This window comes from Brachypodium distachyon, chromosome 4, assembly GCF_000005505.3.
Source record: "Brachypodium distachyon strain Bd21 chromosome 4, Brachypodium_distachyon_v3.0, whole genome shotgun sequence".
NCBI lineage: Eukaryota > Viridiplantae > Streptophyta > Magnoliopsida > Poales > Poaceae > Brachypodium > Brachypodium distachyon.
In genome coordinates, this window is record NC_016134.3 from 36,828,954 (window position 1) to 36,852,199 (window position 23,246).

A 23,246-nucleotide genomic window follows, 5' to 3' on the forward strand; every position below is an offset into this window, starting at 1 on the left:
AGCTGACGTGGACAGATCGCTCCCCCCCCGCCACGTGGCGGGAGGCGACTGGGTCTATAAACAGTGTGCGCTGTTCGAGACGGATCCGTTAGAGACCCCCGCTGGCCGCTTCTTCCTCCTCCCTCGTATCCACCACGCTTCCCTCGTCGTCTCCGATCGAATCGAACCGAATCGCCTTCAGGGTGGCTGCACCATAATAGCTCCTCGCACGCACGCACGCACGCCGCGAACAAGGAGATTGCAAGGGAGGAGGGGTGGAAGCGACGGGCTGAGAGTATGGGATCGGAGGGCCGGAGCTTGAATGGGGTCGCCGGCGCCGGCGGAGGCGGCGGGGAGGAAAAGCCGAGGACGGTGGTGGCGCCGGGCCCGGCGGAGGTGCCCACGTCCTCCGCTGCGGTCGACATCTCGCTGCCGCTCCCCGAGATGACTCCCCACATCATGCAAGTCTCGTGATCCCTCTTTCGTTTCGTTTCGTTTCGTTTCGCTTCGCTTCTCCACGCGGGCGGTTGCGTGTAGCGTGTGTTTGTTTCGTGCTAATGCGTTGGTGCGCTCACGTTGTTCGAGCGACCGGGGGCGGTCTCTAGGAGATGGATCGTGGTCTGCGCTCTTATGAGCTGATGGTGTTCGGGGAAATGCCTCTCATCAAAGAGAGCGATAGGCGCGACTGACCTGATTAATCCCCCGTTTCCCATGTTTGTTTCCTAATTCGCTGGGTTGTTTTTCCAGTGGTCTCTGCAAGGAATTGGTGAAAGGGTGGTCGTCTGTGGACAGCTCGTGCTTCTCTGTCGAGACGGTGTCCGGTGGCATCACCAACCTATGTGAGTTCTGCTTCCTTGCCATTGGCATTGTTTGTGGGCTGTGCCACTTTCCTGGCTCCTGATTCATCTCCCCTCACCTGAGCTGCATGTTGTAGCAGAAGAAAATAGAGGCCATGTACATTTTTAGCAAGCCAGTTGCTTGAATTGTCTGCGTAGACCATGGCATAGCTTAATGGCTGCACTTAAGAACATAACTGCATTGGCAACCTTTATGACATCAGATACTCTTTGTCATCAGTTCTTTGCATTCATTTCTGCTTAAAAATCATTCCTTCTGTCATTGCATCTTGAGTTTCTGGACGTTAGAAAATATAAATCATTTCTCTGTATAACTGCACCTACTTTACCTGTAATTCATATTTATAGCAATAATTACCCTACATGGTTATCTTTTATAGTTCATGATGTTTATTACTTACAGTGCTAAAGGTATCTGTCAAAGAAGGAACGTGCAGTGAGTCCTCTGTGACTGTTCGTTTGTATGGCCCTAACACAGACTTGGTGATCGATCGGGAAAGGGAATTGCTGGTGAGCATTTCAGTTGTATCCAATGATATTATATATGGCACACCATTCTACAGTGTTCCTATGATTGTACATCGTAGAATTGGTTCATTTGTTGGTGCTTTACTTTCTTAGTTGTGGTTCATTTTATAATTTTCAGAAATAGAATTCTCCATTGGTTTCATAGAAGTAGTGCCTACACTATAACACTCAGAATACCTCTGTTGCCATTTTTGGGGGCTGAACTGTTTCCTAATGCATACATCTATTACTATCATGGTTAGGCCATACCATATCTTTCAGCTGCAGGGTTCGGGGCTCTGCTACTTGGAATATTTGAGAACGGAGTGATTCAGTCATTCATAAATGCTCGAACACTGTCACCTTCAGGTAGGCATTTTCTTCGACCTGCATAATATAAATGGGTTGGACGGGTGGTTTCATTGTCTACTTAGTGCAATTATTATCTATTACCATTTCCCATTTTCTTATTTATATTGAGATTTTTTTATAGAAATAGAAAACTTTAAGGGAGACCCCTGCATTATAAATAGGAACCTAAACCTAGGTGATGGGATTGTACATCTACTCCCCCTAGCTCACTTCCTTATATTTTGATATGGCAATTCAAAGGGATTTGTGTTTATGTGTTATACAGAACATTGTAAGTCATCTTTGAGCCATAGGCATGTGGAAAGGCTGTGATAAATGCTTATGTAAATAACAATGCCGATTATCGTTATTCTGTTGTTCAGACATGAAGGAACCTAGAATAGCTGCTGAAATCGCCAAGCAGCTACAGAAATTCCATCAAGTAGACATACCAGGATCAAAAGAACCACAATTGTGGAATGACATATTCAAGTTTTTGAAAAAAGGTAACCCCTGGGACTACTTACAACCTGCACGTTTCATCCACTTTAGTAGAATTGCATGGAATAATATTGTTGTGTGCTGTGAAATACATTTCAGCTTCCACATTAAAGTTTGAAGATAATGATAAACATAAGAGATATGATACGATATCTTTCAGAGAAATACAAGATGAAGTGAAAGAGCTTAAGGTACTGGTATTTACTTGTTTGCTTCTTTTAGGTATCCAGATAAAAAAGTCCAATGTCATTGTGTGCATTTTCTGCCCATTTCAGTTTCATCTTCCTAAAAGGAGTATCTCCCTTTCGATTGTTGCTTTGTCAAGGACTTTTACATATTCATATCAGTAGATCTATAACTCAATCATTCAATCAAATGCCTACATCCCTGTTTTCTACATTGATGTCCATTAATATAATTTTTCTCACTCTCTTATAGGATCTCTCAGACCTTCTGCATGCTCCTGTCGTTTTTTCACACAACGACTTGCTTTCAGGCAATCTGATGCTGAATGATTTGGAAGGTAGATGATGCATTCCTTGTTCTCATTCTTCTGATTATTCAGTGGATGCTTTGATATTCACAATTTCCTATTATTTGTTCTTTTATGCAAAGCTGAGATGGCAGCTGTGTTTATTGCCATTCATTTTGTTTTTCACAGAGAAGCTCTATTTCATTGATTTTGAGTATGGGTCATACAGCTACCGTGGATATGACATTGCAAACCATTTCAATGAGTATGCAGGATTTGATTGTGATTACAGCCTGTACGTTTTCTTTCTGGTTGTATTCTGATGGAGCATCTTATTATCATGTTTTTGCCCAGTACTAGTATTTACTTGTTTGCTGCTTTCAGGTACCCAGATAAAGATGTCCAATATCACTTTTTCAGGAATTACCTAGCTGATAGACCAAGTGAGGTATGTAAATTTAATACATTATCTTCTCTGGAAACAAAACTAACTGAAAAATATCCATAGGTTGGACAGTTTTTGTATTGAGTGAAGAAAGCTACCCGTATAGTGCCTTCTGTGAGTAGTTTCGTTTGCTTATTTTGAGTTAGTTGTAAACTCCCTATCAAAACACCAGGTCAGATATGCTTGAAACATACGTCTTATAAATTGAACATGTTTTGCATCGTTTTCTTCAAATGGGAATGTTGGATGTTTGGCGTAGGAATACACTTAAGTGCTATTGAGAAAAAAGTTGTCATTCTCGAGTAGCAGAACATAGACAATTTCACGTAATGTCGTTTCACCATTATTTATTTACTTATTTATACAACTGAAAGGTCCAAATGCAGGATCTAGAAGCCCTTTATATTGAAACGAACACCTACAGATTAGCATCACACATTTACTGGGCACTGTGGGCACTTATTCAGGTAAACACCATTCCAGTACTCATTGATTCAAGTGGCGTGCAACTGTTATAACAAAACATATGTGTGCCATTTAATTGCAGGCAAAGGTATCCCCAATCGATTTCGATTACCTTGGGTACTTTTTCCTACGGTACGGTGAATACAAGAAACAGAGGGAGTTTTGCTTTTCCTTGGCACAAGGCTTCCTTTCTGCACCCAGAAACGGCTAGAACTTATTAGACGCTGTCCCCGAGCCACCTCTTGCCGTCCGCTTATACAGGGCTGGCAGGCAATGATGATCGGCTGTTGTACACCAAACTCCCGTCATGTTAATTAGCGACTTTCGCCTCATTTTATGATCGTATCGGCTCTTAGATTCTCTCTCTTTCGTTTTTCCTGCAGTTGTCATCTACCGCGTGATAGAAATTGTAAGATCTGTAAATAATGTACACCTGTTGGTCACCGCAATCGCAAGTACGCAAGCTTAATGATTTCTGCTTTGTGTGTCACGTGAACTGTATTGCAGGTAGGATGCAAAGGGTTCGCTCGTATGTTCCGTATCTAGGCATCTCTAAACTTTCAAACCAATCTTTGAGTCAAATTTTTTGAACGCAAGTTCATAATGGCCTTGAAGGAATATAAGAATTAAGGATAATGCTCTCATATTTTTTTAGAGTTTTATGACTTAAATAAAAAGATTTAGTTATTTGCCATTTTTATAATGCATAAATTAAACTTAATTAAACTTAACTAAGTCTTTGGATGTAGACATTGGAGCATGGAATTATTCATTAGCATTGCAACCCCTCGAGTGACTGGAGGCAGAAAGCATGGCTATGCTACTTAAGGTTAAGAGTTAACCTTATTGTAAAAAAGAAAAGGTTAAGAGTTAACCTAGTCGTGACTTTTAGTTCACGTTATCGAAATTAGAGGTTGAGCTGTCTAAAAGATGTCGCGTGCTCATCACCAGTATATGTATGAAGTAAGGCAAATTTGATGGCTTTGTTTCAAGCACTATCCCATGGGGCTTCAGGTGTTTAGCTTCAATTTTGGTGAAATTATTTTGCTACCCAAGATTAAGGATGCGAGCTGGATTAAACAATTTTGGCCAATTTGCCTTCTCAATGTGGTGTTCAAGAAGGGTTTCTCTCCTCCCGGCGACGGCCGTGGAGTCCACCATACCTTACCAAGATCGGATCGGAATTCTTCTCCGTTTTTGATTGTGCTTCCCTCTGGGTGTATATCTGCTCCAGCGGTGTGTTTCTGGACGCATATTTTCCTCGATCGAAGATGGTGAGCCAAAATTCGACGACCTCGAGCAAGACGAAGGGAGGAGGATCGGCAAAAGAGGCGGCGGCGGATCAACAGGGGTCGGAGAAGACGGATAGTGGCAGATCGCATAAGGAGGAGTTGGATTCACGATTTGGCCTATTGAATCTGCGTGAAGATGAGGAAGAGGATGTTGTACTGGAGGAAGATCTGGAGGAGTTGCAGGCAGATGCGGAGTTCCTGGCATTGGCTCGTGTGCACACGACTAGTAACTTCAGCCATGCTGCGCTCTTCGATAAGATGCGAGCGGCTTGGAATCTCGCTCAGGATGTTGAGTTCCGTGCGATCAATGATGGAATGTTTGCCGCACAACTCATTGCTTGCGTGATTGGGAGAGGGTCATGCAGGAGGGACCCTGGCTCTTTAGGGATTGCCCTGTGCTTCTTGCCCAATATGATGGCTGGTCTGATGTGGATTCTGTAGAACTTCAGGCGTTCCCGGCGTGGGTGCGTGTCCTCGATCTGAAGGAGAAAATTCGCACGGGGAGTGTGGCGACGCAGCTCGCGCGGAGGGCAGGCAAGGTGCTCTGGCTTGATGAAAAATCTGTGAAGGGCTGTGGCGGTGTTAGGGTTCGTATCCTAATAGATGTTCGTAAACCCCTTTCTCGTGTGCACCATTAACGCTGAAGAAGGAGAAAGTATTCTTCCGCTTTGAATACGAGAAGATGCCAGAGTTTTGTGGTGTTTGTGGTATGGTTAGTCATGTTGCTAAGGAACATGGCAATGGCAAGCATGCAGACAAGGATATCATCTATAAACCAACACTAATTGCTGAGGAGTTTAGAAGGGAGGAATGGAGGCCTGCAGGGGGAGGAGGATGTGGTGGCTGGGGAAGAACTCAGGGAGGTCGGGGCTGGGGCCGTGGTGGTGCTAGTTCGCAACATGAGAAGGTGGATGAGGACCTGTGGAGTACTGCCTCTAGCCCAACTAAACAACCCAAACGTCGTTTGGAATTGGGGGAGAGTAAAGGGGGGGCAATAATCAATTGTTGCTCACTAATTATCCCCATTTGGCGTCTGATTTGTCTGGTGATGGTGGTGGAGGAGACAGTAGGGAGTTTTCTGGGGACTGCACTTCGCAAGACTCGAAGCGGCACAAAGTGGAAAACTCATCAACAATGGATCAAGATTTGGCACCATCGGCGGGCTCCCTCGAGGAGTACCGCCGGGCCTAATGTGTACTCTCGTATGGAACTGCCGGGGGGTGGGGAACCGCCGGACAGTTCAAGAACTCCTAGCACTTGCTAGTGGTAGTAACCCCAAGCTGGTTTTTCTTCGTGACCAGACAATCGGTGGAGAATGTATCCCGCTTGAAGTGGAGATTGGGTTTACATGGTTGTGAAGCGGTGGCCTCTGATGGTTTTAGCGGTGGCCTGGCACTTTTCTGGGATGATTCGATCCAAGTGCAGGTTTTGGGGAAGAGCAATAGATATATTGATGTTTGTATTCAGGAGGCTCGTGGTGAACCTCCTTGGCATGCTACGTTTGTCTATGGCGAGCCAAGAGTGCAAAATCGACATCTTATGTGGGCAACTTTCTCAGACTTAAAAGTGGTGTCTAATCTTCCGTGGGTGGTCATGGGGGACTTTAATGAAGCATTATGGCAGCACAAGCATTTTTCGTCGAATCTTAGGCCTGAAGCTCAGATGATGGCCTTCCGAGATGCTCTGGCGGTGTGTGAGTTTGATCTTGGTTTTTGCGGCACTCCTTATACTTACGATAATCATCAGCGTGGCGATATGAATGTGCGGGTGAGGCTTGACCGCGCTTGTGCTGATGTGGAGTGGCAGGATCTCTTTCCCAATGCGTCGGTGGATCATCTTACATCATCACGTTCAGATCATTGCCCTTTGCTGCTTCGGCTTCATGGAGTCGATGCACCACGGCCAGGGGGACGAACACAAAGATATGAATTGATGTGGGACCGTAGTGCAGCGCTCCCAGAAATTGTAAGCAATGCTTGGGAGAAGGCGGCTCCGACCGGTTCCCTTGAGTCGGTGTCCGCGTCGCTCAGCTCTGTAATGGATGATTTAAAGGCTTGGAGCAAGTGTGAGTTCGGGCATGTTTTGAAGGAACTTGAGGAAATCCGGCAGGAGTTGTGTGTGTTGGAAGCATCTGGTGCGGATCGTGCGGTGCTCAAACAGAAGTGTGATCGCATGGATGAGCTGCTCTATCGTGAGGAGATGATGTGGCTTCAATGCTCACGTATTGCCTGGCTCAAAGAAGGGGACCGAAATACTAGATATTTTCACCAGAAGGCGGTGTGGCGTGCGAGGAAGAATCACATCAAGAAGCTTAACCGCCAAGATGGTGTTTGGTGCACGGTTCCTTCAGATATGGAGAGAATGGCGAATTCTTACTTCTGGGAAGTATATACTAAGGATCCTACTCTTGATCCTGCCACCGTGTTGGACCTTCTGGGAGTGAAAGTGTCGCAGGAGCTGAATGATGAGCTTTGTCGTGAGTTTACGGAGAAAGAAGTGCCGGATGCCTTGTTTCAAATGGGGCCACTTAAGGCGCTCGGACCTGATGGGTTCCCGGTGAGGATTTATCAGAAGAATTGGGGGACATTGTAGCAAGAAGTAATTGCCGGTGTGCTGGCTTTTTTCAGAGATGGTGTTATGCCACCGAATGTCAACTCGACGACTATTGTTCTCATTCCGAAGGTCGCTCAACCGGAGAGTTTGAAGGACTTTAGGCCGATCAGTCTCTGTAATGTGCTTTACAAGATCGTATCTAAATGCATGGTGAACCGTCTCCGGCCTTTGTTGGAAGAGCTGATTTCAGAGAATCAGAGCGCGTTTGTGCCGGGGAGATTGATCACGGACAACACGATAATTGCTTTCCAATGTCTTCATTTTATTCAAACAGCCTCTGATGTTGATGAGCCCTATTGTGCATATAAGTTGGATTTATCCAAGGCATACGATCGTGTGGATTGGTCTTTTTTGGAAGGAGCATTGCGGAAGTTGGGTTTCTCGGAGATGTGGATTGGTTGGGTGCTGCAGTGTGTTACAACAGTGCAGTATTCTGTAAAATTCAGTGGGCGCCTGCTTCCTCGTTTCTTGCCGTCGAGGGGACTTCGCCAAGGTGACCCATTGTCTCCTTTTCTGTTCCTTTTTGTTGCTGATTTGTTATCTTGTCTGATACATGATGCTGTCGAAGAGAGGGGCCTTATTCCACTGACTATCTGTCCGCCGGCGCCGGCAGTGTCTCATCTACTTTTCGCGGATGATACCATGTTATTTTTTAAAGCTGAGAGTGCGCAGGCCGGTGTTGTCCAAGATGTGATTACTCGTTATGCTAAGGGCACTGGTCAGCTCATCAATCCTCAAAAATGCTCTATGTTGTTTGGCAGAGCTTGCCCGGCTGAACGCCAGGAGGAGGTGAAACATATTCTGCAGGTCACGCAAGGTGGCTTTGAAGCGAAATATCTTGGACTTCTCGTTCCGGAGGGCAGAATGACGAAAGGCAAATATCAAACTTTACAGGCAAAGATGAGCAAGCGATTAGTTGATTGGGGAGAGAAGTATATGTCCTCTGGAGGGAAGGAGGTACTAATCAGATCAGTGGCGCAAGCTCTCCTCACTTATGTCATGAGTGTTTTTAAGTTGCCTGCGGGCGTTTGTGAAGATTTGACAAAGTTGATGAGGAGTTATTGGTGGGGCGTGGAGAAGGGCAAGCACAAGGTGCACTGGGATGCATGGGATAAAATGTTACTCCCAAAGAACCGCAGTGGCTTGGGTTTCCGTGATATGCGTCTTTTCAACCAGGCTCTCCTTGCACGACAAGCTTGGCGGCTTATTGATCGTTCGGAAAGTTTATGTGCTCGACTTCTCAAGGCGAAGTATTATCGAAGGGGAAATCTAGTCGATATAGTGTTTCGGGGCACCCCATCTGCGGTGTGGAGAGGAATTGAATATGGCCTTGAGCTCCTTAAGAAGGGAATTATCTGGCGTATTAGGAATGGAAGGCTTGTAAGATCGTGGTGTGACCCGTGGATCCCTAGAAGTTTCTCTAGGCGACCTGTGTCCTTGCAGGGCCGCTGCCGCTACACCCGGGTTGCTAGCTTTATAGATGCAGATGGGCAATGGAAGGAGGAGTTGTTACGTGAGCACTTCCTCCCTGTCGACGTTGATGTTATTCTCAAAATTCCCCTATCCCGTCGGCAGGAGGTAGATTTTGTTGCCTGGTTCCCAGAGAAGAATGGGATTTTTTCAGTCCGCAGCGCATATCATCTGGCTGTTGAACTCGAGGTTGGCTGTCTGGCGGGTGCTTCCAGTGCGCGTCCTGCGGGTGATCGGCCGGACTGGAATCTTGTATGACAAACAAAAGTTCCGCAGAAGATGAAGATCTGCGTTTGGAGGCTGATTGTTAATGGCTTACGAACAAAGTCAAATATGAAGAGAAGACATCTAGAGCCTATTGATACCTGTTCGAGATGCGCTATGTGCAAGGAGGATGCGTTTCATATGGCTGTGGTCTGTCCCAGTTCTTACAGGCTCTGGCAAGCGATGAATGAAGTATGGGATATTCCGGAGGTGGATGATATAGTATATAACGGTCCTGAGTGGCTGTTTGATGTTCTTCGGAAGATTGATGTTGAGGCCAGAGGAAGAGTAATCCTTCTCATTTGGCGAATATGGCAGCTGCGCAATGATGTTACGCATGATAAAGTACCCGCCCCTCTCGAAGCAACATGAAGATACCTGTGTAGTTACGCGGACACCTTGTTTGCGATTGCACAGAAGGATGGGAGAGATATTGCCAAAGGAAAGCAGATTGTTGGTGTTGCTGGTCGCAAAGTGAAGGAGATCAAGACCAGACCGACAGTTCGCAATGCTCCCTGGCCTTTTCCGGATGAAGGCTGGGTTTCTGTGGCTACGGATGGATCATTGAAGGAGGGAGAGGCTGGGCTAGGTGCAGTGATTCGTGATCATACTGGTGTTGTGCTTGCCTCCCTCCATCGTTTTGTGCCGCATTGTTCGGATGCACTTGTTGCCGAAGCAGAAGCTGCGCTGGGAGGCCTCAAGTTGGCAGTGGATGTGACTAACCTGCCATTGTTTTTTCAACTTTACTGTGAGGTGTTAGTTCAGGCACTGAACTCGAATGCCATGAGCCGCTCAAGTATTGGCTTCATTCTCTCCGAGCTACGGCAATTTGTTCTTGGAGATCGTGAGCTTTTAGTCAAGAAGATTAGTCGTACACAAAATAGGGTTGCAGATTTGTTAGCAAACTTTGTGCGGGAGGTTTGAGGATCAGATTGTCTGTTGAATCAACCTCATCCGTGTGTTTCTGTAGCGGTTGCTGCTGATTGTAATCCTATTCATGATTAATAAAGCTCACTTTCCTCGCAAAAAAAAATGTGGTGTTCAAGATTTTCACCAAAGTGGCTAATAACCGATTCATTAGTGTTGCAAACATGGTCACCCGTCCATACCAAACCGCTTTCATACGAGGTTGGAATATTTGGGATGGGGTGGTCATTATTCACAAACGATACACGAAATCCACAGTAAGAAATTGAGTAGGGTAATTTTCAAAATCGATTTCGACAAGGCGTATGACAAAGTTAAGTGGCCGTTCCTGTTGCAAACTCTGAGAATGAAAGACTTTTCTCCCGAGTGGTGTAACTGGGTGGAGAGCTTCATCTCGGGTGGAAGTGTTGCAATAAAGGTCAATGATGTCATGGGTCACCTTTTCCAAACAAAGAAAGGACTTAGACAGGGGGATCCGTTGTCTCCTGCTCTTTTCAATGTGGTTGTAGACATGTTATCGGTCCTCATTGGGCGGGCTCGCACCGATGGTCAAATCAATGGTGTTGTGCCTCATCTTGTTGATGATGGCTTATCAATACATCAGTATACCAATGGCACTATCATCTTTCTTGACGAAGACTTGGAAAAGGCTAAAATTCTAAATCTAATATTGTGTATATTTGAACACCTTTCTGACCTGAAAATAAACTTTCATAAAAGTGAGTTGTTTTGTTTTGGCCAGGCTCAGGAGGTGGCGAGCCAATATATTAGCCTTTTTGGGTGCGAACTCAGGTCGTTCCCGATCTGTTATCTTGGCATTGCTATTCATGGTAAGAGGTTGAGCAATTCTCATTGGAAAGAAGTAGAAGAAACATTTGAAAAGAGGTTGAGTAGTTGGAAAGGAAAAAAAATCCTTTACTATAGGGGCCGGTTGGTCCTCATTAAATCAGTCCTCACGAGTATGGTCATGTACATGCTATATTTTTTCAACCTTCCTCGGGGGCAGGGGGGGGGGGGCTTAAGCGTTTGGACTATTTTCGTTCTAGATTTTTCTGACAGAGTGATAGCCAACATAAGAAGTATTCTGATGGAGTGTTTTGTGTTTTGCGAATTGGAGTGTTTTGTGTCAACCTAAAGAGCAGGGAGGCCTCGGGATCCAGGATCTTGTTACCAAGAACTTTGCTCTTCTGGGGAAATGGTTATTTAAACTATTGACCAAAGGAGTCTAGCAGAATCTCCTCCGTAATAAGTACATTGGCTCCAATGCGATTTCCTATATTGAATGAAATCAGGGCAATTCTCATTTCTGGGCCGGTGTAATGAAGGTTATGCGGGACTTTTTCCGCTTTGGATCGATCCTTCATATCAAAGACGGGGCTCAGGTTAGATTCTGAGAGGACATTTGGTTAGGCAACACCCCCTTCCGGATCAGTATCCAGAACTATATGGAATTGTCCGCAACAATCATGACACCATAGCTCAAGTCCTGAGTCATTCTCCTTCTAACATTTCATTCAGGAGAGACTTATTGGTTGGTCCCAAGCTTGAGGCCTGGAATCGGTAGGTCCCTCGTCTAAATGCGATCCAGCTGACTCAGGACCGAGATGTATTCCGATGGAATTTACATCAGTCTGGGTCTTTTATAGTCAGCTCGTTCTACCATGCATTAGTCAATATAGGTGTTCCTCCGATGAATCGACGTGTTTGAATCTCAAAGTTCCGCTTAAGGTGAAAGTTTTTATGTGGCTTCTGTGTCATGGGGTGATTCTCAGAAAAGATAATTTACTAAAAAGAAACTGGCATGGTGATCCCAAGTGTGTGTTTTACTCTCACAATGAGACAATCAAGCACCTGTTTTTTTATTGCCAGTTCGCTCGTTCTGTATGGTTCACCATTCAGGTGGTGTCTAATTAATCTTCGCCGGTGAAAGGGAATTTCTCTCCTAAGTGATTTTGGTGGTGATGACAACATGTTGTGTATCTAATCGTGTGTCAAGTATTTCAGATTTCATAAAGAAATTGGCACAAGACGTTGATGTGGACCCTCAAGATGTTATGAAGCGTAGCGGTGTTAGCGGCTTTTTCGTTTTGATTTGAGTCGTAGGACATCCATACTATTAAGAGGAAATCCACAAGGGAAGGTAATTGGTGAATCAATTTCACGTACACAACTACACAATTTGCATCCACTAAAAAGCCTACCCCAAAAAGTGAGAGAGAAGAACTAAACTCAGCATGTTGTGTTCTGCCTGCAGTCCAGGTGGCGGAAGTTCCGGCCGGAACTTCCGCCCCAACCTCCAGTCGCTCTTTGTTAGGATCGGCGGAAAATGCGGAACTTCCGATAATATGCGGAAGTTCCGGCTATGACCGGAAGTTCTGGCCTGTCTCTGCGCAGTGCATAACGGCTCGATTTTAGGGACCCCATATATATACCCCTTCGTCCCCAACGAGCTAGCTGACTGTTTCAATAGCCAAGAACAGCCTCTCTCACCCCAAGAACACAAAAAGCTCAAATCTCCAAGATCTCCCTCCCTAGACACTGTCAACTCTTGATTCTTTGAGGATTGGAGGAGAAGATCTTGCTCTACGGTTTCACCAAGTCAAAAGGTTGATTCTCTTTGTTTTCTTTGTGGATTTTGTTTCTCTTGGATTGTTGGGAACCCTAGACGGAAGCGGTCACCTCAAGCTCTCCCTTGGTGTATGAGGAGCTTGAGGCTTGGATTGGGAGCCTCCTATTGAATTGTGGAGTTTGCCCCGGTCAAGTTTGTAAGGATTCGGCGTTCGCCCTCAAGGAAGCCATTAGTGGAACTCACCTCACCTTTGTGGTGTTGTGAGAGATCATCCCACCTTTGTGGTGTGGTGAGTTGGAGAATAGAGTGAGCCTTCGTGGCGTCTCTACCTTTGTGGTAGAGCACTCCTCCAAACAGAGACGTACACCGATCCCAATAGGTGGAACTCCGGTGAAATCTTCGTCTCCACGTGTAGTATCATTTCCCCTTTACATTCTTGCTATATATATTGTTGCTTCGGCTATTGCATTTCATTATAGGGTTGCGTTCACTTTAGAGTATCTAGAAAAACCTAGGATTAAGTATTTGTATCTTTCAAGAAAAGAAAAAGAAAAGCTAAAATTTGTTAGTCTCCTATTCAACCCCCCCCCCCCCTCTAGTCGACCATACCGATCTCTCAATTGGTATCAGAGCCTCGTCTCTTAATTAGGACTTTACCGCTCTTAAGAGTATGGCCGGCAATGATGGTGAACCCACCGTGAAACCCCAAGAAACCGAGGTGTTAGATGATAATGCTCCACTAACTTTTAAATCCATCAAATTGCTTTTGGATAGCATGCAAAAGTTATTCTAAATAGTGTGGACAAAAAGATTAGTGAGCACCTACCTAAAAAAGCCTCTTCGTCTTCTACCGAGCCTTTCTATGCCAAGCCACCAAGTGCGGTGGATTTGACTAAGGAAGATTCGGATGCCGAAGCCCGTAACAAGGCTAAGGCTATCGAAGAGAGTGCAACCAAATCCCAAGGTAGGGGTGGCTATGAGTTGTATGGTGAGGTGGCTTCACCACCTCAATATAATCATCGCCACCATAATTTGCCACCTATGTATAATCAAGGTGAACCCCCATCCTAACCTCTACTAATTACGTTGATTGGTTTCATTCTGTCGCACCAGTGGCACCCGAGGTACCACCGCTGCACGACGCGCGGGTCGCCTCGCTTGCTTCCCGGGAGGATCTCACCCCGGGCGGCAGCGTACAAGCTGCCCGGCAAGCTACCAGCCCGGCAGGGCTAGCGGGGCTTTGGGGGAGAATTCCTGCCTGGGCACCTCCCGGAAAGGTACTTGCCGGGAGGGGCGTTCCCGGGCGCAGGTTTCCGCTGTGAGGGCGCGGCCGAGATAGCAGGACAGTGGCGCCACGTGGGCGCTTGGCGGGCGCCCAGTGCGCAAGGTTAATAAACCGACAGGAAGGGGGTTCCCCGTCAATTCAGGCAAACAATGGCCGTTCAAGAGTAATTTTTAGGCCTTAGACCCCTATCTACAAGGCTAGTATCCTTGCATGTATGCCAGCACACCGAGGAGCTCCCTGCTCGCCACTTGTAAACCATGCATCGTGGCACCTGTGGTATCCCCTTGGCTATAAAAGGAGGACCCCCGCCAAAGGTCAAACGGGTTCGTTGGTTCGGGATTTGTTCCCTGACCAACTCGTAGTACCACACTAGCAGTAGCCCAAAGTAGCAAAGGACACTTAGCAAAAAAAGAGAGCACCCGGGGGCTCCCCCGGGCAACTTGTGAACACTTGTTCTTCCGTCAATACAAGCTCAGACAAGCAGGACGTAGGGTTTTACAGCTCCGGGTGGCCCGAACCTGGGTAAAACGCATGTCCGTGCTCATCGCATGCTGTAGCGCTTTGCATTGGCCCCGCCGACGGTCGCCGGAGCGATCCCTGTCGCCCACTGCCAAACCAAAAAGGGGGTGCCCGCGCATCCCCGGTGTCAAAGCCACATGCTATGACATCTGGCGTGCCAGGTAGGGGGGCGCGTGAGGAGAGCTCGCCGGTGACCGCCGGCGACAGCGTCTACACCAAAATTGGCCTCGTCTTCCTCGACGACAGAGCCAACCACCATGTCTCCCAAGTGGGCTGGTGACCCCCGAATCGATCCGCGTGAAGCCCCAACGGCACACACGCGATCACACGATGCGCAGCCCACGTCGCGGGTTCAGGAAAATCCTGAACCCTCACGAGCGCAGCAATCGCAGCTGCCAGCCCCGCCTTCTCGGCCGTCGGTAGACAACCGGCTGAGGGGGCCGGCGGCTCCAAGTGCCGGGGCCAGTCGCGCGAGCGGCCACGGTGCCGCCCGCGCCGGCCAGCAAGTTGAATCGCGGGCCAAAGACGCGCAGCGTCAGCTACGCCACGAGCACACAGCGTCGCGAGCGACGCCGACGGGATCGCACCCCACTCACCCGGGTGCGCCCAGGGATAGGGCGGAGGGTAGCCGGTCGGAGAATCGGTTGCCCCCAGCCAGAACCCCGGCGGAAGCCATCATCGCCGCGCGGGTCATGGTGTGGTATGAGCCGCAGCACGGCACGCCGGCACACGAGGCATGGAGCGCAGAGCTGGATGCGCTGCTCGCGCTCGCTGCCCAACAGCCACAGGGCGAGGGCGGCCCGGCAGGCTCAGCCGCGGGCAGAACCCGGGGCGCGGAGACGTGCCCCGCGCCTCACGACAAGGGGAAAACCCTCCTCCACAGGGAGGGCCGGGAGGCGGGGACCCGGAGGGGTCCTCGGACTCGTCACCCACCGTCACGCAAGGTGACGCGCGCGACATCTTGAATGCCCGCCAGCAGGAGGACCTGCGCCAGTGTCTGGAGCACCGGCGTCGGCGCGCCGTGGAGCGCCAGGGCCCGCAGGAGTAGGAGGATGCTCCTATGGGCCCCGAGGACGGCTGCACCACGTTCACGCGCGAGCTGCGGCGGGTGACATGGCCCCGCAAGTTTCGAGCGCCCGCGCTTGGTACGTACGATGGGACCGTGAATCCCAAGGATTTCCTCCTGACCTACATGTTGGGGATGCATGCCATCGGCGCCGACGACAAGGTTAGAGCCGACTGGTTCCCGATGGTCCTTAAGGGATCAGCGAGAACCTGGTTGCTCAACCTGCCTGCTGGGTCCATCGCCACTTGGGCGGACCTGCGCGAGAAGTTTGTGAGCGCGTTCCAGGGCGGCTACAAGCGCCCGGGAACCATGGCGGAGCTGCACACCGTGGTGCAGAAGCCGGGAGAGACGTTGCGGAGCTTCGTCATCCGGTTCTCAAACCTCTCCTACTCCATCCCGGAGGCGGAGGCTGCCGCCATCATCAACACCTTCGCCATCAACGTCCACGACCCCAAGATGCGCGAGAAGCTGAGCACGCATCAGATCCGGACGACGCAGGATTTGTACGCCCCGGCACACAAGTGTGCCCTGGCCGAGGAAGGGCGCTTAGCGCCCGAACTAGCAGCTAAAGCTGCCGCGAGCCCATGCGAGGTTTCGCAGAAGAAGAGCTCCCGCAAGGACTGCGGGAAGCAAGTCCTAGCTGCGGAGTCGGGGGCTACCACGAGGCCCACAAAGAAGGCCTCGCCCGACGGCGGGTCTGGCGGCAAGCAGGGCGACGCGTCCCACTGCCCCATCCACGCCAACTCTACCCACGACGCGCAGGACTGCCGCATCCTGCAGGGTATCAAGCAGCGGCGCGAGCAGTGCCACGAGGAGCGCCGAACAGCCAACGCCTGCTTCAACTGCGGCGACATCGGGCATCTCTCCCGAGATTGCCCGAACGACCCTAGAGCGGGGCCGAGGCCTGCCGGCGGGAGCGCCCAGGGGGGACACGACCAGGCCCGCGCCGGCAGGGAGAGCCCTCCCCGGGGATGAGACAGGGCTTGCGCAGAGGAGCAGCGTGAGTCCGATTGCACCGGGGGCGACAAGCCGGGCTTCCAGGAGTCCCGCGGCGTCGCCTGCATCCATAGGGGAGGTTACGCTCTCTCATCCCACGCCGCGGTGAAGCGCCTCACCCGGGAGGTGTGTGCGCTGTTGCCAGATGTGGAGCCACAACAGCCACTGAAGTGGTCGCACGTCCTGATCACCTTCAGCGCCGACGATCACCCAGCGCGGCAACTGGGTTCGGGGGTCATACCCTTCGTGGTTTCACTGATCATCAACAGCATGACGGTGACCAAGGTGCTGGTGGACAACGGAGCGGGGCTGAACCTCCTGTCCGCCAGGTTGGTGGAGAAACTCCAGTTGCCGGTGGAGCAGCTGAAGCCCACTGACCCGTTCCGGGGAGTAAATCCTGGGATCATGCGCCCGGGGCGCATCACGTTGCCGGTGACCTTCGGGTCCTGGGAGGCGTTCAGGACCGAGCACAGTGTTCGACGTCGCACACACCCTGTTTCCCTACAACGGGATCCTTGGTCGGCCGGCGCTGATCAAGTTCATGGCTGCGACTCATTGCGCCTACGGCGTGATGAAGATGCCGTCCGTGTACGGAGTCCTCTCCATCAGGTGCGACCTCAAGGACGCGGCCTGGTGTGTTGGCGAGGTCGTTAGGGCCGCCGCCGCAGCCGACGCCGGTGACGACGACGTTGCCGGCGGTGAAGGGTCACCGGGCGACGGCCCGACAACTAAAAATGCTCGCACTGCCCCGCAAGAGCTTGTCGGGGGAAGCGCAAGCTTGAGCTCGTGCCCCGGCAAGGGCCAGAAGCTCAAGGAGGAGGCCGCCAAGGTGAAGAAGCTGCCCCTCAAAGCCGGCAACAAGGAGCGCATCGTCACCGTCGGTGCGAACCTTACTGCCGAATAGGAAAGCGCCCTCATCATTTTCCTCCGGGAGAATGCCGACGTGTTCGCTTGGGAGCCATCGGACCTTCCCGAAGTCCCTGGGGAGGTGATTGAGCATCGACTCGCGGTGCGCCCGGACGCCCGCCCCATCAAGCAGAAGGTCCACCGGCAAGCGCAGGAGCGCAAGGATTTCATCAAGCAAGAGGTGGATAAGCTCAAAGCTGCGGAGGCTATCAGGGAAGTACTGTACCCCACTTGGTTAGCTAATCCTGTTGTAGTGCCCAAGGGGGAAAATAAATTACGCATGTGTGTAGATTTTACTGATCTTAACCGTGCGTGTCCGAAAGATCCTTTCATGTACCTCGCATTGACCAAATAGAAGATTCCACTACTGGTTGCGACTTGCTGAGCTTTCTAGACGCATTTTCCGGCTACCATCAAATTAAGATGGCGGTCGAAGATGAGGAAAAAACAACGTTCATCACCCCGGTTGGCTGCTACTGCTACACATGCATGCCTTTTGGGTGAAGAACTCGGGCTCAACATTTCAGGGTGCGTTGCGTGAGTGTTTGGGACCCCAGCTAGGCCGGAACGTAGAGGCCTACATGGACGATATCGTCATCAAGTCAAAGCGCGGGGGCTCGCTGACTGATGACTTGCGGGAGACGTTTGATAACCTCCGCAGGAGCAAACTCAAGCTAAACCCTGAGAAGTGCACCTTTGGTGTAGACTCAGGTCGGCTTCTGGGTTTCTTGGTTTCGCACAGGGGAATTCAAGCCAATCCAAAGAAGATAGAACCTATCGAGAAGATGGAGGCTCCCCGCAAGGTGAAGTACGTCCAGCGCCTCAACGGCTGCGTTGCCGCGCTGGGCCGCTTCATCTCAAGATTGGGCGAACGCGCCCTACCCTTTCTTCAAGGTAATGAAGAATAAGGGCCCGATAGATTGGACCCCTAAGGCTGAGGTGGCGTTCCAGGATCTCAAGCAGTACCTGAAATCGCCACCCATCCTCGTCGCCCCCAGGCCGGGCGAGCCGCTGCTACTCTACCTAGCGGCAACTGACCAAGTGGTCAGCTCGGTGCTGGTCACCGAGAGAGAGGAGGACATCCCGGGAGCTGAGGTTGCGGGGCAGGGGGCTGAGCCGCCCCCGACAACCGCCACGGACCCAGGGACCACCCTCGAGCCGGCAACGTCCGCACCACGCAGGCGGCTCGTGCAGCACCCGGTGTACTTCGTCAGTACGGTGCTGCGCGACGCCCGCACGAGGTACCCGCAGGTGCAAAAGCTCCTGCTGGGAGTTCTGCTTGCGTCACGCAAGCTGCGCCACTACTTCCAGGCGCACCGCGTCACGGTGGTGTCGTGGTTCTGCCTTGAGCGAGCCCTCACCAACCATGAAGCCACCGGGAGGGTGGCCAAGTGGAGAATGGAGCTGTCGGAGTTTGATCTACACTTCGCCAACACCAAGAGCCTCAAGAGTGCGGCCCTGGCGGACTTCGTCGCAGAATGGACTTCGACAGGCATAGAGGAGGATGGGCCGGAGACCAGCTTGCCGGGCAAACTGGATGAGGACCACTGGATCCTGTACTTCGACGGCGCGTTCAGCCTCCAGGGAGCCGGTGCCGGGGTCGTCATCAAGTCACCAACGGGAGATCAGTTGAGGTTTGCCATCCAACTCGATTTCCCCAACTTCGATGCCGGGCTGCTGTGCGAGCTGCGCGCTACCAGCAGGGATTCCGCTGTTATTACAACAGGCGAGTCCATTCCCGGGAGCTCGAGACCGGAGACCTTGTCCTGCGCCGGATACAAGGAACGAAGGCCGGGAACAAGCTGGCTCCGAAATGGGAGGGGCCCTTTCGGGTAGTGCAGGTGACCAGGCCGGGGCCTGTCCGGCTGGAAACCGAAGAAGGCTTGCCGGTGCAAAATAGCTGGAACCTTGAGCACTTGCGCAAGTTCTATCCGTGAAGCGGCGGTGCCCGATCCACAGGTGATGCCACCGATGCATGCCTCTCGAACTAGTGTAGCCGGGCAACCCCCGATTGTAAACCACTAGTTGTTGTGAATGAAGATAAGTGTTGTTTCCTGAATTTCAAGTTGCCTCGATTGTTTGCATGTTTCCCCTCCTTCTGTCTCCTGCCGTAGGTGCACAGAAGTCTCTTTCCATACTTGATTGTGAGCAGGGGCTGCCAGAGCCTGGAAAACGTGAACCCGTTGCCGGATCACTCCGACACGGGGCATGCAGTTGCCGGGCTCACCGCAACGTGCATCACTGTAAGACCCCGGGACCGGAATTATACAATTTAGCCCCAAATTGCTAACGTTTGCGTAATTCAAGCCTCAGGTTCTTAACCTACGATAAACACTTCAATACATACACGCATTAATGTGCTCATCGCAGAAGTTTTCAACATGAATATCATTACCAAAACTCTACAGAAGAGAGTAATTACAAAGCTCATACAAGGAGCAGAATAACAATTATTACAAAGAGAGGACACATGTCCCAACATTACATCATTACACCAGCGGAAGTCGAATTATGCCCGAGTACGGACAAGATTACAACATGGCCTGAAGAGGCTGGAAGCTGGAAGGAAACCCGCCACGAGTCTCAGAACCCTGATCTGGATCTCCTGGCTAAACATCGAATCTAACGTCGTGCTCCACGAAGAAGCTAGCGGCTCACCTGCTCTGCTGGAACGTCCGAAGAAAACAACGTTGCAAAGCAACTGAGTACAAACTACTCGCAAGACTTACGGGGAGATCTATGCTAGTATGCAACATGTCTCAAAGGAGGGTAAAGTGGGGTTATGCAGCAGCAGATATCTGGAGAGACACTCTAATAATAACGTCTAATGAGAGGATGAGAAGCGTCTACCAACTGAGATGATTAACCTATTTACTAAACACCAAACAACACAATCCTCATATCACCCCCTCAACATCCTATGAGGAAGCAATCCAAAGGAAACTCACACTTAAGCAGTTTTAAGCATATCCATGATTAAGGCTAATTATTACTCAAGTTTTGAGATTAAGTTGGTTAAGTTCTCTATGATCAAGTAATGACCAACCAAGTCGTCCATAACCGCGGACACGGCTTTCCGAAAGATTTATCCCTGCAGGGTGTGCCAATTTACCCGTACACGTTTGTCCAACCCTTATTGCCACTAGAGTAGGAACACACAAAAAGATGTGTCGGCAGGATTGGGCGACACGACGTTTCCATGCCCCACAACTAATCCAGGGGACCACCGAACTGAGTCTAATCCAAAACGAGAGCCCGGCCGAAGTGTCGTACGGACTCAAGAGTTGCGAGGACAGCTGGTAGTGGTTCAGTGTCCGCAGAATGACCACTCTAGACTAGTGTCGCAATCCTATATGAATGTAAAGTCACCAACAAGTCTCCACAAATCTCTGTGTGCATGCAATGCAAATGCCAAATGAAACGCCCGAACTATGTGGCCCCTGGAAGAACTATGAAACGAGTACTAAGCCGAGGGGGAACCCATATATTCTCCCACGAGCGGTTAGCGCGAAGTTTCTTGGGTCGGCGAAAACGAGAACTCAGTCCTTAGGTCGGCGCCAATGGAACAAATCACCAATGCATTAGAGCACGGCCTCCCATCGTTGCCTTATTACGGTTTAATATCATATCACAGTTTAATAATTGCAATTTAAAACATAAAGTAGCATGTGGATGTAGCAATTGTGAAACCCCAAATATAAGGACACTAGACTCGCAACTAAGCATGACATCTAATGACCAAAATGTAGGGCAACAACAAACATGTGACATGGTAATAGGACAAGTAACAAGACATGGGGCATCAAGTAGAGCTGACTAACAAGCTATGCAACCTAGAGGCATCATGACAAGACTGAGATCGTAACTTAATGCAAGATTTGAGGGAGAAGCAATACGTATAATCAACATGGTCAAGGAAGGGCTGCTTGACTGGAGTACTCAATTGCCCGGAATTGAGCAAGAATCCTGGAAGAAGAACACAAGCGTAGTCGTCGTCGTACGAACCGGAGTCTAACGAGGAAGAAGCAAATACACAACATAACGAGAAGGTATAAGCATACAACATACACATGAAAAATTAAATGCAAATCAAAGGATGATGCATGACATATTAACAGCAAGTGTGTAGTGGATACACTATTCATATTAAATGGGTTTGGAATCTTGAATCAATGGAATCCAAACTCCATATGCATTAATTAGATGTTTTGCACTAAACAGCAGGTTTAAGTTATTCAAACATGAATGAGAATGCCATGAACAGATTAAATAGATCTTGCCGATCAAAATGCATATAAGGTTCATCAAATTTGGAGTTAGGAAACATCTAATATGAATTAAACAAGTTTCAAGATGATTGGAATTACTATTTATACAGATTTGAAATTAACAAGTTCAAATTGCAGAACAGTTGGCAGATTAAAAACATATAAAGTTTGCATGATTTGGACATGGTTCGCAAAAGATATGAATTAAACAAGATTAAGCTATAATCTGAAATTTAAAACAGGGAAAAGAAAACACACAGAGCAGCAGCTACTCAGGTGCAGCTAGCCACTGCAGCTGACAGCGGACCTGGGCGGTGACATGGCGGAGCTGGCGCCAGCGAGCACTTACCGTAGGGTCCCACCTGTCAGTTGCAGGAGAAGGGGATCGAACTCAGGTCGCGCGGATCTAGGAATCGTACGAGGGAACGAGCCACTGGGACGGACGAGCTGATCTTTACGATTACGGGGTGCACGGTTACATAATCAAGGCGGGGTCTTTGGCTGGACGCGGCGGCCACGGAAATTGCAGCGGCGCCGGTGACCAAAGAAGCAGCGGCGGGGCCAGAAGATAGTCGGGCTTGAGCAGGCGCACGCAAATAAACACGTTGGCTCGAAGGCCAACACACAGAAGCGAACAAACTATGGCGCGGCTAAGGAAAGAGCTCGAACGCTACGGAGCACTGGAACGGGTAAGGAAAGAAGGGTAAGCTAGAGGAGCTCACGTAGAAGAAGAAGGTCTAGCAGATCGGAGTCGAGGAAGCCTCGTATCGCGGGAATTTGGCGAGGAAGCGCCGGCGTCCGTAGAGGAATAAGACGAAGTAGAGCTCGACGTAGAGGTTCCCGGTGCAATTCCTTGGGCATGGACGTAGAGGAAGAAGGGTCGGAGCTCGTGACGTGGTCGGTCCGTCGTCGTTCGGCTGGAGGCGGCGGCTCGGTGATGTCCATGGCGGCAGCTCTCGGGAGCTTGGCGCCCGGAGGAAAAGACGAAGGAGGAAGAAAAGAGCCGGGGTAGTTTTATAGGTTAGGAAAAAAACTAGGATTTGGCTTAGTGGGCTGGCTTTAGGCCCAACAACAAATGCACACCAATTAATTAATTTGAGTTTGAAATAAAATAAGAAGAGAGAGTTTGTAGGTTTAATTAGACCCTGAATTAATTTGTCAAACCAAACTAGGATTTCTATAAATTAATTTTAGGCTTTTACAAGACAACAGATGACAACACAAAAGAAGTGACATTTTGTGCGAGCGAAAAATATTGCATGTGAGATGATGCTAATGACATGCCAAAAATGTAAATGAAGACATGAGCATGATAACATGATGAAGATAATTAAATTACAAAGCAGTCCAAAAGGGCTTAAAAGGAAAAGGCTTGCTCTCGGGCTGTTACAATCACGCAGACGCTGCGTCCTGGAATGTAAGAAGTGCTCACACCCAAGATTGTCATCGACCCTTCTGTGCCCGGGGGCTGGGAGGCAGGAGAGCTATCTATGT

At 49.6% G+C, this 23,246-nt stretch overlaps 1 protein-coding gene and 1 long non-coding RNA gene across 2 annotated transcripts; one reads left to right on the forward strand and one right to left on the reverse strand.

Moving 5' to 3' along the window:
- The first annotated feature begins 79 nt into the window (after positions 1 to 79).
- Positions 80 to 4,054, forward strand: LOC100828034 (probable ethanolamine kinase). The gene is made up of 11 exons (XM_003578122.4): positions 80 to 440; positions 727 to 818; positions 1,240 to 1,346; positions 1,607 to 1,712; positions 2,078 to 2,200; positions 2,295 to 2,386; positions 2,634 to 2,718; positions 2,857 to 2,962; positions 3,052 to 3,115; positions 3,487 to 3,579; positions 3,660 to 4,054. Exons 1-11 carry the CDS (start codon positions 277 to 279, stop codon positions 3,786 to 3,788), a joined length of 1,161 nt encoding a protein of 386 aa, XP_003578170.1. The 5' UTR covers positions 80 to 276; the 3' UTR covers positions 3,789 to 4,054.
- Positions 4,055 to 21,196: 17,142 nt separating this feature from the next.
- On the reverse strand, positions 21,197 to 22,753 carry LOC112272329. The gene is made up of 2 exons (XR_002965978.1): positions 22,475 to 22,753; positions 21,197 to 21,495 (listed from the first exon to the last, which is right to left on the reverse strand). It is a non-coding gene; the product is annotated as an uncharacterized LOC112272329 (long non-coding RNA).
- Positions 22,754 to 23,246: the final 493 nt, after the last annotated feature.

What these genes read in the sequence shown, in the direction of transcription:
- LOC100828034 (XM_003578122.4), top strand. Translation starts at nt 277, where the DNA reads ATGGGATCGGAGGGCCGGAGCTTGAATGGGGTCGCCGGCGCCGGCGGA. An exon ending in GATGCTGAATGATTTGGAAG is followed by an intron (nt 2,719 to 2,856) that starts GTAGATGATGCA and finishes TGTTTTTCACAG; the next exon opens with AGAAGCTCTATTTCATTGAT. An exon ending in TAGCTGATAGACCAAGTGAG is followed by an intron (nt 3,116 to 3,486) that starts GTATGTAAATTT and finishes TACAACTGAAAG; the next exon opens with GTCCAAATGCAGGATCTAGA.